Source organism: Triturus cristatus, chromosome 11 (genome assembly GCF_964204655.1).
Source record: "Triturus cristatus chromosome 11, aTriCri1.1, whole genome shotgun sequence".
NCBI classification, from domain to species: Eukaryota; Metazoa; Chordata; class Amphibia; order Caudata; family Salamandridae; genus Triturus; species Triturus cristatus.
Window position 1 is genome coordinate 589,809,286 of NC_140594.1, and position 20,855 is coordinate 589,830,140.

The window sequence follows — 20,855 nt, forward strand, 5'->3', positions numbered from 1 at the left end:
TTGTAACAAAAATCCCTAAATATCTAACTGGATCGATTTTCAACGCCTGGGATTTTAATTCTTCCGGTAGACAATCCACCCCCTTATTTAACATCAAAATCTCAGTTTTAGTAGTATTTACTTTATACCCTCCGATTTGTTCGAACTTTTGAAATTCTGCGAGAGTAGATTGAATATTTAATTATTCCGGATCTAAATAAAGAATAGCGTCGTCTGCGAAAAGTTTTATTTTAGTCATCCCTGCAATAGGGGATCTAATATACCTATTTGAACGTAAACTAATTGCTAAGGGTTCGATAAAAAAAGTAAACAAGAGAGGTGACAAGGGGCATCCCTGCCTAGTGCCACGATTAATTTTAACCGTGCCTGCTTCACCCCCATTGATTATAATCAGTGCCTGATCTTCCGAGTAAATATTTGTAATCATCGTTATTATAGATGATGGAAAGCCAAACCTTAAAAGTGCAAAAAAGAAACAGTCCCAATTAACCAAATCGAAGGCCTTTTCAGCATCCACCATCGCTATGCAAGCAGAAGTCTTATTGCTATTGAAATAATCGAGAGCTTGAATCAAAAAGCGGGTATTAGTTGACATCATTCTTCCCGCAATGAACCCTGTTTGATCGCCATGAATGACTTCCTTGGCTGCCGGGGTCAAGCGCCGGGCCAAAATCTTCATAAAAAATGTATAATCTGCATTCAGTAAACTAATTGGACGGTATGGTTTACCCTTTTTTACGAAACTAACAACTATAGCTTTTTTAAATTCTGAAGGAATTACGCCCCCCATTTTTATATAATCAAAAAACTTAACCAGAAAAGGAGTTAACTCTTTCCAAAAAGTTTTAAAAAATTCATTGGGGAGTCCATCCTCAGCACGTGCTTTAGCTGACGCCGAAGATTTTATGACTTTCTCAATCTCAGCTGCGGTTATTTGCATTTGAAGTGTTGACACCAAGCTATCAGATAATTTGGGAACAAGAAGAGAATCAAAATAGCTCTCAATCAGCTCTTTATTTATTGGATTATTAATGGTATAAATTTGTTGATAATGATCAACAAATATACGAGCAATCTCCGCTCTCTCAGTGGTTCTTAAGTGTGTTTGGTAATCTAATATTTCGCTAATGCATGCAGATTCTTTACGAGCTCTTGTAGAACAGGCAAGCATCTTCCCCACCATTTGACTTTCCTCATAAACTTTCTGTTGGTAAGTCTAGGAGCAGTTAATTTCTTCCAAAACAGAGAAATCCCTTAACTCCTTCCTTGCTTGATCCAACCTAGAATGATTTAAAGTGCCGCCTGCATTAGCAGCATCAATTATTGACTGTTGAAGTTGTGCTATCTTATCTCGACGTTCCTTAGATTTATTAGCCATAATAGCGATCATCTTTCCTCGTGCTGAAGCTTTGAACCCCCCCAAACAGAAAAAATGTCAGCTGTTCCTTCATTCATTAAAAAGTATTCATTTATCCAAACTCGAAATTTACTAATCCAGACTGGGTCCTGTAGCAGAAGCCGGTCCAACTGCCACTTGGACCTGCCTCTCCCAGCCAGATCCAGTTCGACATCTACTAAAACATATGTGAGTGAATTTGTTGTGATTACTTTCACACTTGTGCTTCTTTCCCACCCCTCCTCCATTGCGCACAATCTCTGCAACAGGGTATTTTTTTAAAGAAAAATATTTAATTTGTCATTTGTTTTTGGGGGAGGATCAGGCACCAAATTACTGACAGCCCCTCTGCCTTAAAATGCTCTTTTACTTTACTTTAATTTCTTTTTATTAATGTATTGATTCGTTTGTTAACAAAATAAAACTGAAGTAATTTCATTGCTAGTCAGCGTTGGATGTATCAGAGCTGGCAGCCAATCAGAATCCAGGGACTTCTGCTTCTGTATGTGGGTTAGACGAATACACTGGGGCAGCTCCTCCATTTGAGCGGAGGAGGGTCACCCCACAAGCCCCAGAGATAGCAAATAAAATGCTAATAAAGTTTATTTATTACCATTTTAGATTAAGTGTCAGGGCGGGGCCAGTGCTGCAGAGTGGCAGCAGGGAGCTGTGCGCTTTAAAATGTGCATGTCTGTTTGGCTTGCCATCTTGGACTGGCCAGCCAGGTATGCACATTTTAACGTTCTCTAACCTAGGTGTCTTAGACAGCTGGGTTAGAGAAAGGGCAGGTCTCTAGTGCTCTTAGGAGCGCTGGAAGAGCCTGCTCTTTCCAATCCCTGGGCTGCTTTCATGCTGTGAGAGCAGCACCAGGATTGGGTAGTGCAGTTTCTTGCATAAGGAGCTTCCTGGAAGACACCCAAGGAAGGAGGACATCGTGCTGTGAAGGTAAGTAAAGTTGTCTTCTTTTTTTTGTGCCCCACGACCCTCGGAACAAGTTAACCGCCACTGCGAATACATGATCTAACAACCGAGAGGAAGTAAGCAGAAAATGAAACATTGCACAATGAGCTTCTTCTGCACATTCATAGTAACAGACATAACCTTTAAATTATTACTTTTCATTCTATTGAAAGGAAGCTAGCAAACTGCTATTGAACAAGTACACATAAAGAGACTGTAATTTGCCTCTGCATTAAAAGGATTTTCTGAAAGAGAACAAACACATACACATGCTTAGCTTGTGCACAGCAATTTAGGAGAATGATTTGACATTTTATGTAAAGCAGCATTACAATGTTGTGTTCAGCTAATGAATAATATACAAAGGGCCAGATATTCAAAAAACACAAGCAACCCAACACGGCCCCAAAAGAGGCTGCGCTGCATTGTGTGACAGAAAGGGAGCAGAAGAGAGCCATATCCATACAGATATGGCTCTCTCCTCCCCTCTCCCTAGCGCCGGCACTAATTTCAGCTGCCGTGTGCAAGGCACATACCTTAGCGCCAAAGGGACAGGGTGCATGCCTGAGTCTAGCAGGGATTTTTTACAGGAAGAGTACCCTTCCTGTACAAAATACTATGCCTAGACAAGTTCAAACACTTTTCCCACTTTGTAAATGTGCTGCACAGTGCGGCATGCATGCAAAGTAGGAAAAGAAAGGAGAAATGAAAACATTTCTCCTCTTAACGCCTCCTTTCAGATGGAGTTAACTTTTGGTGCTAATCCCTGTTTACAATTGTTTGTAGGTAGGGTTTTGCGTCAAAAGGCATGGGTGGTGCATGGGAATGGCCATGTACCACTCATGTAACACCCCACTGGCGTAAAGTAAAGCAAAGTAATGTTTTCTGCTGCTTTGTGTTACTTGTAGGGTTCTTTCCAACAGAAAACAAGTTTTGCGCTGGAAAGTAAATTGGTAAAAAAACATTTTGAGGCAGATTTTCAAAGAAGTTATGCAACACAGCACTGCATTGCATAACAGGGAGGGAGCAGGAGAGTGTCATATCTACAGAGATATTGCTCTTTCCTCCCTTCTCCCTAATGCCGGCACTGATTTCAGCTGCCATGTGCCAGGCACACACCTTATATAGTGCTAAGGTACGTGTCTGAGCATAGCATAGGTTTTATACGGGAAACATCTATTACAATGCAAGCATTACAATGTAGTGCCTTTACAACGCAGTCAGTACCAAGACTACGATGTTACCACGAGTTCCATTACAACACAAGCCGTTACAACGACTTGCGTTAGGGAATGCGGTGTTGGACTGGTGTTGGATTTCTAGTCCAACACTTTCCTTACTGATACACTGACTGTAGTTGGAATAGTAATTTAAACTACTCCAAAGTCCAGTGCTTCCTTAAAGCAAGTTGTTGTAATGACTTGCGTTTTAATGGAACTCGTGGTAACAACACAGTCATGGTATTGACTGCATTGTTAAGCCACGCGTTGTGTTAGCATGCGTGGTAACATATGCCATTTGTTTTGTACAGGAAGGGTACCCTTCCTGTAAATATTACTATGCCGAGACAAGTTAAAACACTTTCCCCACGCATACAAAGTAGGAAAGGAAAGGAGAAATTAAAACATTTCTCCTAAGGCCTCCTTTCAGATGGCGTTAGCTTTTGGCACTAAACCCCGTCTTCAATTGTTTGTAGCTAGGGTTTTGCAAAGCACTTTAAATGGGAACAAATAGGTGCAGGTACTCATTAAATTGAGCTAGGGGTGTGGCTAGTGGGGGGGTTAGAGGCGAGTGAGACAAGATGATACAAAGCACTTCTATTGAGTATTCATTTTGACCTTGCGTTGCCCTGGATAGTGGTCTCAGACTTTCCATATGCCCAGATTAACAGCTAAAACACTGAATGAGCCAAACCATCAACAGTACTATCAGCACTTTCAGGCTAATAATCAATGTCTAGGACAGGAGAGACTCTGGCACTTACACTGGTTGCAGGACAGAACAAAACATGTGAGAAATGTATCCGTATAAACAAAATGTGCTTGTTACACAAAATGGAGGCCAAACAACAAATGTTCATGTTTCTTTGTTTTGTAATATTTACAGCTTCTTCATATCATAATCATTCTAATCTTCCTACTTTCTTGCATTGGGCGCAATTCTTATATATTCAGGAGTGCACACACACAAATAAGCATTCCACACATTTCTTTTCAAATACCTGCTGATTCTCTTCCTATCTGGTTTTGTTTGTCTCTCACAGTCAAACATACACTCTCTATCTGTCTTCACATCTCTAACCTCCCGATCCCTCCAACACTCACTTCTCTCCCGTTTGTGGCTAATTCTGCGCCCCTCTCTTTACCTCAATTGTATCCTATCACTCTCTCTATTATCACTCTTTCTATTTCTAATCTACCATCTCCGCGCCTATCTTCTGCTTTCCATAGCCGTCTGGATCTCTTCCCTATCTCTATGTGCGCTTACCCCTTCTACCGCTCTATCTTTTCCCACTTTAAACTCACGTCTCCTTCCCCCTCACTCTTCACATTCACTCACCCCCATTCTCCCTCCACTCTCCTCGCCGGAAGGCACCACGGCCGTAGAGCTTGCAGTGGCAGACAGTGAGCACTGCTGGGTCCTGAGCACGTGCAAATTCCAGCAGGGTAGAGGTCAGGTGAACAACAATACTGGCCTCCGATGGGAAGTTCAGTTGACCTCCTCCCACCTCATCTCGCCACCAAGGTGGCAGCTTAGGCCATCTTCACCACGTCATCCCCACCCATCATGGACTCAATGTCCCAGCAGGCGGGCGGGGTGGGGGTGGATTTGAAGGGCCAAGTGAGTCAGGAGAAAGACAGTCAGACTCAGTGGGAGACCAAGGGGTGAAAATGGCCCTTTTTACCTGGGCTTGTCCACGGCCACTCAGGCACAGGCCTTCACCAATAACCCAAACATTAACACACAACCCAGCATCGAGGCATGGCAGGGGGGTGGTGAGGACAATGAGAGCTTCCATTTTGGTAGAAATGGAGCAGAGGCCCTCTTCCCCCTGCGGCAGGCATCCAATAGGCGGTTGAGGCCCTATCCAGCAGCTTGCCACAGCTGAATAATATAGACAGACGGCAAACAGCCAACGCACGACTCTAGTGCCCAACTCTTCAATCTAACCGTGAGTCCCGGTACTCTGCTTGATAGAGGAGAAGTGCCGGTACTCGGCTTGGAAAAAATAAGAAGTGCCGGTACTCAGTACCGGTGAGTACCGGCCCATTTAAAGCACTGGTTTTGCATCAAAGACATGGGTGATTTCATGGGTACGCCCATGCACCACCCATCTATCACCCCTTTGGCGCTACGTAACACAAAGCAATGCTTTGAGTTACTTGTATGGTACTTTCCAACGCAAGAAATTAAATTGTTAAAAACATTTTGCGCTGGTAAGCGTCACTTTTGTGAAGATAACCCAGTGCAAAATGTTTGAAAATTGACCCCTTTGTGCTGGTTAGTGTCGCATTTGTGACACCCAGAGAAAAATGTTTGAAAATCTAACCCCAAAGAGTCTGGGCCAGAAACCTTGAAATGTTACAGATTAAAGAAACTCTGCTTGATAGAGGAGAAGTGCCGGTACTCGGCTTGGCGCTACGTAACACATAGCAATGCTTCGAGTTACTTGTATGGTACTTTCCAACGCAATAAATTAAATTGTTAAAAACATTTTGCGCTGGTAAGCGTCACTTTTGTGAAGATAACCCAGCGCAAAATGTTTGAAAATTGACCCCTTTGTGCTGATTAGTGTCGCATTTGTGACACCCAGAGAAAATTGTTTGAAAATCTAACCCCAAAGAGTCTGGGCCAGAAACCTTGAAATGTTACAGATTAAAGAAACACTGCTTCCTTAACAGAACACAAACCATAACATTCCAGACACCCCTGTTGGTCTTCTTTTTGATAATTTTACTGACATGGAAAAGCCCTCAGCAATACAGTGAGAGAGAAAGGCTTTGTTCATGTAAGATAAACATGTATTGTTATTCTGCAAATGCAAACAGTTGCCATTGCAATCTAACTGAGACCTAGTTAGGTTAACTAAACCACACCAAAATGATGCATCATTTCTAATGTGTATATACCCTCCCACATTAGTAGTCCCTCAGAGGGTCACTTTGCCTCCATCTCCCCCTATTGTAGTTTGCAGAGAAGCCACCCACATTAGTAGTCCCTCAGAGGGTCACTTTGCCTCCATCTGCCCCTATTGTAGTTTGCAGAGCAGCCACCCACATTAGTAGTCCCTCAGAGGGTCACTTTGCCTTCATCTCCCCCTATTGTAGTTTGCAGAGCAGCCATCCACATTAGTAGTCCCTCAGAGGGTCACTTTGCCTCCATCTGCCCCTATTGTAGTTTGCAGAGAAGCCACCCACATTAGTAGTCCCTCAGAGGGTCACTTTGCCTCCACCTGCCCCTATTGTAGTTTGCAGAGCAGCCACCCACATTAGTAGTCCCTCAGAGGGTCACTTTGCCTTCATCTCCCCCTATTGTAGTTTGCAGAGCAGCCATCCACATTAGTAGTCCCTCAGAGGGTCACTTTGCCTCCATCTGCCCCTATTGTAGTTTGCAGAGAAGCCACCCACATTAGTAGTCCCTCAGAGGGTCACTTTGCCTCCACCTGCCCCTATTGTAGTTTGCAGAGCAGCCACCCACATTAGTAGTCCCTCAGGGGGTCACTTTGCCTTAATCTCCCCCTATTGTAGTTTGCAGAGAAGCCACCCACATTAGTAGTCCCTCAGAGGGTCACTTTGCCTCCATCTGCCCCTATTGTAGTTTGCAGAGCAGCCACCCACATTAGTAGCACCTCAGAGTGTCACTTTGCCTCCATCTGCCCCTATTGTAGTTTGCAGAGAAGACACCCACATTAGTAGCCCCTCAGAGGGTCACTTTGCCTCCATCTGCCCCTATTGTAGCTTGCAGATCAGCCACCCACATTAGTAGTACCTCAGAGGGTCACTTTGCCTCCATCTGCCCCTATTGTAGTTTGCAGAGAAGCCACCCACATTAGTAGTCCCTCAGAGGGTCACTTTGCCTCCATCTACCCCTATTGTAGTTTGCAGAGCAGCCATCCACATTAGTAGTACCTCAGAGGGTCACTTTGCCTCCATCTCCCCCTATTGTAGTTTGCAGAGAAGCCACCCACATTAGTAGTCCCTCAGAGGGTCACTTTGCCTCCATCTGCCCCTATTGTAGTTTGCAGAGCAGCCACCCACATTAGTAGTCCCTCAGAGGGTCACTTTGCCTTCATCTCCCCCTATTGTAGTTTGCAGAGCAGCCATCCACATTAGTAGTCCCTCAGAGGGTCACTTTGCCTCCATCTGCCCCTATTGTAGTTTGCAGAGAAGCCACCCACATTAGTAGTCCCTCAGAGGGTCACTTTGCCTCCATCTCCCCTTATTGTAGTTTGCAGAGAAGCCACCCACATTAGTAGTCCCTCAGAGGGTCACTTTGCCTCCATCTGCCCCTATTGTAGTTTGCAGAGCAGCCACCCACATTAGTAGTCCCTCAGAGGGTCACTTTGCCTTCAGCTCCCCCTATTGTAGTTTGCAGAGCAGCCATCCACATTAGTAGTCCCTCAGAGGGTCACTTTGCCTCCATCTGCCCCTATTGTAGTTTGCAGAGCAGCCATCTACATTAGTAGTACCTCAGAGGGTCACTTTGCCTCCATCTGCCCCTATTGTAGTTTGCAGAGCAGCCACCCACATTAGTAGTCCCTCAGAGGGTCACTTTGCCTCCATCTGCCCCTATTGTAGTTTGCAGAGCAGCCATCCACATTAGTAGTACCTCAGAGGGTCACTTTGCCTCCATCTGCCCCTATTGTAGTTTGCAGAGCAGCCACCCACATTAGTAGTCCCTCAGAGGGTCACTTTGCCTCCATCTGCCCCTATTGTAGTTTACAGAGCAGCCACCCACATTAGTAGTCCCTCAGAGGGTCACTTTGCCTCCATCTGCCCCTAGTGTAGTTTGCAGAGCAGCCTCCCACATTAGTAGTCCCTCAGGGGGTCACTTTGCCTCCATCTGCCCCTATTGTAGTTTGCAGAGCAGCCTCCCACATTAGTAGTCCCTCAGAGGGTCACTTTGCCTCCATCTGCCCCTAGTGTAGTTTGCAGAGCAGCCTCCCACATTAGTAGTCCCTCAGGGGGTCACTTTGCCTCCATCTGCCCCTATTGTAGTTTGCAGAGCAGCCTCCCACATTAGTAGTCCCTCAGAGGGTCACTTTGCCTCCATCTGCCCCTAGTGTAGTTTGCAGAGCAGCCTCCCACATTAGTAGTCCCTCAGGGGGTCACTTTGCCTCCATCTGCCCCTATTGTAGTTTGCAGAGCAGCCTCCCACATTAGTAGTCCCTCAGAGGGTCACTTTGCCTCCATCTGCCCCTATTGTAGTTTGCAGAGCAGCCACCCACATTAGTAGTCCCTCAGAGGGTCACTTTGCCTCCATCTGCCCCTATTGTAGTTTGCAGAGCAGCCTCCCACATTAGTAGTCCCTCAGAGGGTCACTTTGCCTCCATCTGCCCCTATTGTAGTTTGCAGAGAAGCCACCCACATTAGTAGTCCCTCAGAGGGTCACTTTGCCTCCATTTGCCCCTATTGTAGTTTGCAGAGCAGCCAGCACTTTGGGGAAGCCCCATGATTGGCAGGCCGGCTCCTGGCAGGGATCCATCGTCTTTCTCCTTGCTCGGTGTTAGGAGGGGTGTGCCAGCTATGCGTTTTCCTAGATTAGTGCTGTCTGGCGCATGGCTTTGAGGGCTTTGGCACACACCTCAATCATATACCAGTAATCAGAGGCATCTCGCAGACCGGGCTCATGTTGTCCCTCGGGTCTCTGGCACAGCAGCAGAATAACCGAGTCACGACGTTGCACCGGCCCCTTCCTCATGGGAAGCCGCTCTTTGCCTCCTGTTTGTTCAAAGTCAGATACCTCGAGCGTTCCTTATCGGAACTGGCGGCCCCCGGGAAAATGTGCAGTGAAGTGTGCCGAGAGAGAGGAAAGAGGCGGCGAGAGCGTCTAAAGATGTGCTAGACTTCAGGAGTTAGCAGCAAAAGAAAGGAATGAGTGGGAAAGGCCGAAAAGAGAGGCAATCAAGACAGAGAATGGGAGGCTGAAAGAAGAGAGAACGAGAGACAAAGAAAGTGTGTTTGAGAGTTTGATGAGACAGGGAGAGAAAGAGGAGAGAGGGTGCAGGGGCAGGAAAGGCTGAGATAGAAGGCAGAGGTAAGGAGCCACATAGATGAGGGAAGGAATCAGAAAGAGTGAAAGAGACACGGTTAAAGTGAGACTGATAGATGGAGATGGAACAGAGAGAGGATGAGAGAACATAGAGGGAAGGGCTTTGGGAGTGTGAGATGACAAGCAAATAATAAGGTGAGAGTCAAGAGAAGGACGAAGTAGCAAAAAGGTGAGATGGACAAGAGGAGGAATTAGAAAAAGTAAGGGAGGAAAATCTATAGAATGAGACAGAGAACTAAAGAAGAGTGAGGCAAAAGGAGATATAAAATAAATGAGACAGGGTCGGATGTTGGAATGAAGAGTAACCAAAGGAAAAGTAGGGCAAATCAAAAGCAAATATGAGAGCAAGAAAGAGATAAGGAAAGTGAGAGGATTGGAAAACCGCTCAAAATGAAGAGGAAAGAGAGACAGAGAGGGGGGAAGATAGTTAAGCAAAGGAAGAAGTAATAGACAGGCGAGGATCAATAGGAGCAATACATCTGAAAGTGGAAAAAAGTTGTATAAAAAGGCAGAAAGGAAAAATAATGGGATATAGGAGCGAGTGAGGGAGATAGATTATGTAAAGTAACAAGCAGAAAAAGAGAACAAAGTATGAAAAAGGGGAGAAAGAGGAGGGGTAACATAAGTGGGATGGAAGGAAAACAAGAAGAAAGAACAAGAGAAGATTGAAAAAGAGCAAATGAAGTAATGAGAGAACGAGAGTGAGAGAAAAAGGTAAAAAGAGAAAGAGCACTGAGATAGAATGAATTGAAAAATGGAAAAAAGAGGAAACAGACTATTGAGAGCAATAAAAAAGCAAAAGAGAAACTGGACAGAACAATGAAAAGAAAAAGAGAGATAAAGAAAAATACAGATGGCTTGTCAGTGTTTCGCCTGGCATGTCGCGGCATCAACTGAAGCCCTGCGTGCTGCTCAGAACATATTGGTGATGTATGTGATTGCGCTGAACCAAGATCGATGACGGTCACCTGATAATTTACTGGCTCTACCTTAATCCGTAGGCCTTTCCGAGACTCTGTGAAATCTGAGTGTTTCAGTTCTGCCAGTCCAGCTGTTCTCAGACATCTACCTTTTCATTACAGTCCAGTCATTCTCTACCCACCATTTCTTGGAAAAAGCACATCATTTATGTATTCTAGATAGTCAGCCACTCTTCGGCAACCCTAATGAGATGTGGCAGGCACAGTGGTTAATTTGTGAAAATATAAGTGCTGTGGCTCTGGTCAGGAGGCAGCTTGCACCAGCCAATCGCTCCTATTAGCGCTGCCTATGACAGAACTAGCTGCTAACCATGAAACTCTACAAGTGAGGAGAGGATGGTGTGTAACGGCCAGAGCTGCCGACTTTGGAGCTAGGGAAGTAAGTTCCATTTTTGGCATAGGCTCAGCATCCTGTGATTCTGAGCAAATCACTTAATCTCCCCGTGCCTATAAAAATGAACATGTCTTTAACTGGTGCTCCAATACCTTTCAGTCGAGTTCGTGCTATAAGTTCTGGTGTTAACCATTAAGTGCCGGTGCCGAGCACCGGAAACCACCGGCTCAAATTAAGCAATGGGCAGGCTTGAGTAAGCTCCACAAGGCTTCTTGCATCTCCAATCCAAGTACTTGTGGGTCACTTGTGCACTTCTGTATAAGAACACCTTGTGATAGATCATTGTTCTGGGGGTTTATGCTGCAAACAGCACTGGCGACCACATGTCTGGATGGCCTCATCACATGCAGTTTGGAAAAATATTTAAATTCACCCACCTTGATGCTCGGTAACAGGAGATTGAGAGCAAAGGTCTTGGTACGACTATAAATTACAAGGCCACTCCACGTAGGATGCGGCCATCTTTCTTTCCCGATATCAACTAATAACTAGACCGCATATGTAATTAGCTGGAAGGCTCTGCGCTCAGTCAGTAAGACACTCTGCGTGGCCATCTTTGATGTATTTCTCTAGTTTAGTTAAAAAGAGTACAGGGAAAATCACCAGACTGACTGCCTTCAAAAATGTTTTGACAGAACTACATCACGTAACTGGAATCATTTGAATATGAAAGTAGCAAAAATGTAACTAAATGAAATGAATGTGCTTATCTATTTGAAATTGTTATTTTGTGAAGCGTGCTGATGCCCATCGAAATAAGTTTGAGTGATAGAGGAAGGGATCTATCATGTGCTTTGTTTGAAGAAGGGTCCTTCCATCTCCTTTCATGGAAGAATGGGGATTATCCAAAAGATGTATGGGGAATCATAACGTATGGCATTCTGTTCAAGGGGAAGCAGAAGCGTTCTCTCACAATCACCCTCGCGGAAGGGCTGTTGCATGTTGGTGCAGAGCTCCAGCCAGAGGTCTCCTATTATGCGATTAAGGGAAGATGCAAGGTTCTCCGTACTTTCTGTAGGTCCAGGACTGTGGTTACGAGGGGCGTGAATAGTCCCACTCAGGTCCTTTAAGTACAAAAGAAGAAGTTTCCTGTCCTGTCGTTGGGATGGAAGAAGGACTCACCAATCCTTTTCCTATCTGGTATTCTTTCCCACAAGGTTGTCAATGTTTAGTATTAAAATTCACCCATAAAATAAAACATTAACACAGTTTTCCCTACCCGCTGCTTGACCAGCCCTGCATCATTCCATATATTCTAATGAATGGCATGATTAGCGACCACTCCTGCATTGGTTCAAGTTCTGATTTTTTGTGAAACTGTCTAGAATTCCCCCACTAGTAATGAGAAAGAAGTTAAGGACAGGAAATCCAAGGACTGTATTGTATTTATCTCCTTTGATATCCTTTCTTTTCTTGTTTTAGGAATATGGGCTGAAGCACAACAAATCCCAAGAGCTGAGTCCCTGCATTCCAGAAGTAAGTCCCTGGCTGTGCGCTGCGCTACGCATGCATTCACTGCTGTACAGAGTATCAGGACTGTTGACTGGTTTCCCAGTCTAAAATTCTGTGCACAGGATATGAGGTAATCTGCTACAGTGTATCCTTCCAGAGAGAGATGTCAGTTATTCAATGGTAACTGGTGCCAGACTGCCATGAACTGGAGGATGCCCGCCTCACCACATTCGCAGTCCCCCCACCTTAATTAGAGGTATGGAAAATGCAGTTTTCATCTACAAGTTCTCAGCTGGCTCTGCCCTCGGAACCTCATTGGTGGTGGACAACCTGCCACAACGCCACCACTTCTAAGGAGTCAGAGTGCTGCTTTTTGGGGTGTTTTTCTGAAAATCGATGGTAGTCAGCCGTCTTTACAATTTTTGTCCTTAATGAATCAACATTGAGAAGGTCTTCTTTATCTTCTTTTATTTCAAATCAACTTCTCCAACAACAGTCCTAGCCGTCAACACGTGTTTCGTTTTATGTGGTGTAGGCCACAGACTTCCTCAGGGCTAATGCTATAAAGTGATCCGAACGACCTTGGAAGGTCAAGGCATAACAGCTATGTCAAGTTCCAAATTTCTTTCGTAATCCATAAGTAACGGCATCACGTGTAGCATTGAAGAGAAAGTGGCGTCTAGACCTTCTCAATGTTGATTCATTAAGGACTCTGAATAACTGTGGATTAAGCTCAGGATATATTTAGTTTGTATGTCTAAATGGTGTAGAATTTCTATACCATCTGGTATATGGTGGATGGCCGTTGCCATATCCTTTGAGCTATTTAAAATTTGAATTGCTTTATCATTTCACAACTCTGCGCAATTGTTACCCAGCCATCCATTCCGTGAAGTGTTTACAATTTTTGGGCCTCTGCCATTCCGGTGATAGCAGTCAACTATCTGTGTCAAACCTATGGACATCTCCAAGTATGACGGATAGTTTCCCATACTCATTATGCTCATAAATCTTTTAGTCTAATGACTTGTACATTTGGGGGCCATTCACTTATGAATCACAGTTGACTATCCCATAATAGTAATTTCATTTCCCAGTTATGGCACCCAGAATCTTACTTGAGGCAATGCCTAAAACCAGGGTCCAAATCGACGTAGCCCAGTCATACACAAGGTTGACACACATTCCAACGGTTTGTGCATCCATGCTTGTGAGTTCACAGAGCTTCCATATTTTCGTAAGGACTTTGTGGCCTCTGGAGAGATAGACCTCACTTCACATCTCAAAAGATCATCTAGTCCCTTCTTAACATAGGTAGCTCTCATTCCTTGATGTTTACCAGATCTTACTAATGAACCATTTCACGAGGGACATCGTTTAATCAAAGGTTGAGGCATTGGTTTAGCTTTATATCAAATGAGTCATTTTTTAATTAGCTGGTGTAGAGCAGTAGAAAGAAAAAAAATAAGAATGGGCAGATGAAGAATTGTGTGGCATTGCCAGAGATAGGCAGGAGTGGAAAGGGCAGTGTTTTTGGGGATGAGCAGAAGGAATATGAATGTGGGAGGAAGACCAGGGGGACTACAATAGGATTGGCAGAGAAAAGAGAATGGAAATCGGACTAATAGAAGGGCAGCGGATAAAAACATAGTAGTGCCAGAAAAAGCAAGGAAGACTGAAGGAGAGAAAAAAGGCAAGAAAGAAGGTGTTCACTGAGTAAAGAAAAATGGAAGTTAGGCTAAGTTGATAACCCAGTAATATTTGTATTTAAAAGACAGTAGATCAGTGTCATAGAAAAAGTGAAGAGGACTGGTGTGCATTATTGAGAGGAGCGTGAGACTTCTTCCAAATATTTTCTGCTCAGTGGTGCACAGAGAGAGAAGTTTTGATGGTAGGAGTAAGCCATAGCTGGAGTGCTTTATAAGAAGGAATGTTAGGATACAGAAGGTTAAGCATATCCAACGCAGGGTGCATGGTGAAAGACAAAAGGCGAGGCAGCTGATTAGGAAGGAGAGACCAAAAGTATTTGGCGGAAATCAGATAAGAACTGATAGAAATGGGAAGTGCTGAAGTCACAGAAGTTCAAGATCATGACAAAGAAAAGACAATGGAAGACCATACGAAACAGAGGATGGAAGAAACAAGAAAAAAATAGAAGAAAATGGTCGACAAAAGATTAGGATGAAAGGAGACCAATATGTTGAAAATAGTTGATAGAAGATAACATTAAGATACGTGTGAGGATATAAACATGGGGGAAGATAATTTTCAAACAGAAACTGAATGCAAGATTGAGAGAAAAAAAGTATCTTGAGTGATGTGCAGATGGAGGTTGAAGTCAACAAGAAGAAAGAAATGGGAGAAAGAGGAAGGAATGATATTGAACATTTTCTTACAAGAAGAGAAAGGGCCAAGTAGATGGTAAACTACCAACAAATAAAGGGTATATGGTTAAGGAAAGTAGAGGAAATTAAATATAAAAATATGACAGGAAGGCGAGGAGGTGTAAGAGTCCAGTAAGAATGATGGAGGACCCCCAACGCCATCACCGGTATCAAAAGAACCAGGAGCATGCTAAATGCAAATTCAGAAATAAATACTGCAACATGGGTACTAGTGGTATAGAGCATTACCATGTTTCTGAAATGGGGTAAATTCTAGACTGAGTTTGAGAAAGATTGAGAATTATTTATTACAAAGCAAATAAACTGTCCAGTAGGCTGTGAACGGAGCAGGAGAAGGAGATGAAGTGATTGGGGGAGATATCAAATTTGACAGACAACTGGGCCAAGGGGGTTGAGGTGGAGAGTTGAAGCAGAAAGTCTGAAGCATTATTGTTTTACAAAGTTGGGGGAGGGGCCTGGGGAGCTCATCATCATCCATCTATTTATCTTGCATCTTTCATGGTTGACAAGTTTCAGCTACAGATACTTCTTCTGGATTTTAAGTAGGTTGGAATAGTAAGCAGTAGCCGAGGCACTGTATCCAATAAGGTACTGCGAGCATGTCTTATATTAACTAGGCCTCTACAAAGCAGCCAGCTAGGTGAGGATTACTCATGTGAGACCAGAAGGGACAATACCCTGCCCCAGCAGACACCAGGGTCTTGGGAAATCAGTATCTGTAATGTTTCTGTATTGGATCAGGGGACATGATATTGATAATAAAACTAGTAAAATCTCTGCAAACTTCGATGAACCAATTCGCAATCGAGATAATTTCTGTACATGTTGTTTCATTTTCAGAATAACATTTGTGGATCTGCTTGCTGTTTTGCAAAATATTTCTTTCTGTTTCCGTAAAACACAATAATCCTCACAAGAGATTAATTCTACAAAATGTGGAAAGTGCACCGACTTTTGAAATACCTCCTAAAGAAAGATGTAGTTTAGGAGCTGAATAGCAGAACTATGATGTATACATGTTTTACAGAAAGTTTAGTCCCTTGATTTGGATGAAGCTGTTTTTACTTTCCACCTCATTATTAGGGGAAGGGATTTCATTCCCTAGCAAGCAACATGAATGTAAAAATGATTGATTCCAAAGATGGGAGAATTGTGAAAATAGTGAATTTTCCAAGTCTTGTACTCAAGGACTGGTGGTATAAGACGTTTTTATGCTACCAACATTTTTAGAAGTCCATGAATTTTAAAGTATACGTATAAAGTTTTGTTTATTAAGTTCACCTTTGCAAAGTATTTCCATGCATTGTGAAATATTTTTCACTCTAATCAAACTTGGCCAAGATGGAAAACCTATGCAGGCATTTTATCTGAAATGTTACTTTTTTCAGAGTTTTCGTATGATAACCGCCAAGGTATGCAGCATTTATCTCTGCAAGTTTATCTTTTATTACTTAAATTTAAGGGTATGAGAAATCACTTAATGTTTATATGAAGTTTCACCAAAAGTCCATAAAAATGTTACGAAATTATGCTTTTACAGTATAATGTGATTTACAGGTATTGACATGACTTTTTAACATAAGCCTGTCATTTGTATAAAAACACGTCTAGCAAAATAACGGCAAGAGACTGGTTTGAGGAGAAATTGTCTCTTGTTGGGACATTTTCTGAACATGCAAGCTTCCTGGATGCAAAAATTGCATGATGCAAATTTATGAAGAATTTAGCAATTTCACTGCCGTAATTAACACTTCTCCCATTCCTACGTAAACGTTTGTGAAAGTCCTGATTTTCATGCAAATGTGGGGAAAGGTTCTTACAAATTGTACAACTTTGAACACTGTTGCCGAGTACAAAATTCACATTATAAATTAAGCAAAAGATAATTGTGAAAATATGCAAATGTTTCAAATTATTAATTCATAGAAGGGACATACATACACATTTTGAAAGCGCAAGGTGCTCAGTTCATCTTTGCACCTTCAACCTACCTTTTATTACCTCAGGAGTAAACTGTACACCCTACTCCTTCATATTCATTTGCCTAACCTGAACTATGTGGTACCGGAGCTGAAACCAAATAAAAAAAAGTAATTGTGGTCTATATCGAGCAGAGACCAACATTCTGCTCACTGTACAAAAAGGGGCCACGATACCACTCAGTGAATTTAGAAATATTTATTTCTACTTTTGATAAAGAGGCAAACTTTCATATGTAGACTTAGGATTGGGTGCAGGACAAATTTCTCCTCATATAATAAACATAATATTTGTGGAAATTAGATGAATTTATGTGTTGTGCAGTTGCCCTTTTCTAATATCTCCCATAAACATTTTTAAAAAGGTACGCGAGATACCAACGGGAGCCTCATTCGAGCAGAAAATGTCTCAGCCACAGTACACACCAGTGACATAGTTTTCAGAAGACATTTTCCACTCAAACTAACATTCAACAAGAAATATGAGATCAACAAAAAGATAACGCAAAATAAAAAATAAAACATAAAAAATCTTGTTTAAATTAAATTATGACTTTGTAATATTAATTTAACACAGGCCTAGCTATGATCATGCTGAACATGAGCACGCTCCACAGAGGGACACAATAACTTATAGGGGTCCTGGATGACCCCTGTGAGGTTCCATGCTTGAATGCAGGATGTGTAACGGCCAAACATCTATTACTGACTAGGACAATTCTCTGTGACTACAGCACGTTTGTAGCCAATCCGTAACTCATTTTTTTAGGGCCTGGGCAAACGCACATGTCTGGTTTGAGCGCCTGCATGTTCCACAATTGAACGTGTCCAGCGGCAGCCAGCGTGGGCAAGAGCGGTGAGGCAGGGCGATGGCGGGGCTGGTGGGGGGTAAGTCGACAGTCATAGGAATAGGTAAAATTAAATAAATACATAAAACCTATTCCGTCGTCTAGCAACTTCCCCCCCACCCTGCCCCGCTCAACCTCCCCACAGTGCTTTCCTGTACCGGCTGCGACTGCATGTCTCCTAGTTGCAGAAGTGATGCTGATGACTTCAGTTCCACCAGCGCATAGCACAAAATTTAGCGAAACATCAAAGCATGTCAAGTGAAAATTAAAATAACTTGCATAGTTTTGTGAGCGAATTTCTCAAGTTGGAAGTAGCAGTGAAGATAATCAGAACCTTTTATTGGACCATGAAACATGGTAATTAAAAAACACATAAAAGCAGAAGGTGGGAAGTGTATCACTTAGTGGGACCTATGTCTATTTTATCTTCTAGACCGTGAAACATGGTAATTAAAAAACATGAAAAATAAGAAGCTGGGAATTGCATCACTGTGTGGAACCTAACTATCTCTTTTTATCTTCTAGACGCAATTGACGACGGATATCATGAGCTACATTGATGAGAAGTCACACGGTGTTCAGCTGAACGGCTGGCGATCTTTGGCGGCGTTCCCTTTCCTAATCCTCAAACTGGCTTTATAAAATCTGGAAGCAAGAATGTGAGAACAACAGAAACAGCCTGGGGTTGGGGAGGGGGAAGAATGTTTGCAAATATATGGTCTCAAACTCAAAAAAACTGGTTTTCCGCCAAGTTTCAAAACCGAAACCTAGAACTGGACGCATCTTGTTAAGAGTTTCCAAGAGACAATGAAGCGGGAGGGCATGCAAGCATAGGCTGTGTCTTGGAGTGGAGTAAATTGCGAGTTTATTTTTTTCCCCATGGAGGACACCTTAATTTCTGAGAAAGACCCATAACTGTGATGGAGACAGTGCGACAGGAGATAGAAATGAGTGCTTTTTGGCATCTCAAAGTGCTGAACCTCAATGCAAGCCTCAAGAAACCCTGAGGTGGATGGAATAGTGTTAAGAAGGTGAATAAGAGGTGCATCTCGCTACCTTGGCTCCAGGACTGCCTTGAAGGAGCGGAGGAAACAGGTTAATGAAAATTGTTCTTAAAAATCTACGTGTGCTCAGCACTGTTTGGCAACCATTTGTGGTCTCTTGTTCGGATTCCTCATCTTTATTAGAGCAAGGGAGTGAAGAAGAGGAAGGTGGCATCGCCCCCTCTAACAGCCATTGGGCCATCTCCACTGGTGCAATCTAGGGTAAAAAGTGTAGTTCATTTTTCAGGGGAGCTAACCGCCTTTTCAGCGTCTGTCTCAAAGACTTGCTATGACTTTGAAAATACAAAAAACCTAACAGGAGGATAGCTGGTGAAAGAAGAAAATATTGCTTTGTTTGAATTATATTCCTTTCTATTCCTTTCATTGTTTAATTGAACTTAAAGGAAAAAAGCAAGACAGCGTGAAATTGTTCAAATATTCTGATTGTCCTTTTCTGAATATTCTTCCAGCAATTTGTTTTTTTGGTTATCATTTCGCCTCCACAAACCGTGTTGCTAGTCTGGTACCCCTCATTTCACGGTCTATATGTATATATATATTTAGCCTATATATACATATATGGGTATACACATAGTCATATCTCGTGCGTTATTCTTCCTTTCCCTACTTCTTTTTTTAAAGAACAAAATAAGAAAAAACTAATGTATTACTGTAAAGTTTATTTTTTTTAATGATGTCTATAAATTAGAAAAACATAAAACAGATGAAAAAAGAAAACCTCAATTTACTGGGCCTGTTCGTCAGTGTTGATGAGGAAAAGGGCATACGCTTAGGAAAATGAGTAAATAAATGATACAACAAGCTGGGATGTCTTTGTTTTATGTGCCCCCCTACCATGATGAAGGAATATGGTGTTTCTGCTGAATAGTCGCCAATCATTGCATCCATATATTAATAGGTTCAACTCTAGAAAGTGGTATCTTATCCTCCTACGCCTTAATAAGGGTAGAACTGATTTTTTATTAGAAGTCAGAATATAATGGCCTGTAACTTTGCCATCCCCTCCACACTTTTCTAATATTCACTAAACTTTTAAAAATAATGTTTTACCTTCTAGGAACTTTTATGCATAGATTGATGAAGACCAATTGGTTAAGAGAGTCAAAACATTGGAATGGGACATCTAATAACATGTTGCTACACAGAAAACAAAGAAACTCAACACAATAAAAAATTCAGACCGAATATTCATGCTGAAGATAAAAAACTTCAAAAGTCATTAAATGCCCCAAAGATAGTGGCTGTGCAATTTGGTCCTTTTAGTGTATGGAAAGCCTAGGTGATTTTTCCATCTGTCACTATAAAGTGATTTATAGAATTATAAGCTCTATGGTAACTCTGTTGATCTGTGGGGTTTCACCCGAAGACTTCACCTGGTGAAGGCAGGTAGAGACTCCTAGTGAAAAACTGATGAAAAATGAAAAATTACACGGAAGAATCAAGGCCAGCATTACCAATTTGTTCAGTATCTCCACATGGGAAACAGCCTTTGCAACGATGGCTGAACCCCACGTGTCATTTACCACGCAGGCTTTACCACGTGTGCGTCTTTAACATGCATGCTTTCACCACGAAGGATTTAACAATGAATTTGCCTTTACCATGCATGCCTTTGCAAAGAATTGTGTTGTAAAGGCATAAATGTTAAAGTTATATGCGTGGTAACAGTTTTACAAGTAAATATAAGTATTTTGCAGGTAAATATTCAATGGCTTGAATATATTTGTGTGTGTATATATATATATATATGGGAAATGCCCTTTTAAGGGTTTAGGGTGGGTATGATTTTTGGATTGCAAGGGTAATTTTAGGGTAGGTGTGGGTTTTTGGGTGGTACGGGTAATTTTAGGGTTTAGCGTGGGTATGGGTTTTTAGGCGTCAAGGGTAATTTTAGGGTTTAGAGTGGGTTTTGGTTTTTTGGTGTCAAGGGTAATTTTTAGGGTTTAGGGTGGTTAAGGGTTTTTGGGAGCTAAGGGGATTTTCTGGCTTAGAGTGGTAAGGTGTAAGGGTTGGGGGCTGATAAGGCACAAAAAAAAAATATATACATATATATATATACATATTACCTACTGGCGGTCGCCAGTAGGTAGTTATAGTTAGGACCT

The 20,855-nt window shown here is 42.5% G+C and overlaps 1 protein-coding gene across 1 annotated transcript in view; it reads left to right on the plus strand.

Moving 5' to 3' along the window:
* Window positions 1-19,556, plus strand: part of GFRA2 (GDNF family receptor alpha 2) — a 387,887-nt gene extending 368,331 nt beyond the window's left edge. The window contains exons 8-9 of the mRNA XM_085633864.1: window positions 12,425-12,478; window positions 18,212-19,556. Of these exons, the coding sequence (XP_085489990.1) occupies window positions 12,425-12,478; window positions 18,212-18,328 (171 nt within the window). The 3' untranslated portion in view covers window positions 18,329-19,556. The remainder of the gene's footprint in view (window positions 1-12,424; window positions 12,479-18,211) is intronic.
* The last annotated feature ends 1,299 nt before the right edge of the window (window positions 19,557-20,855 follow it).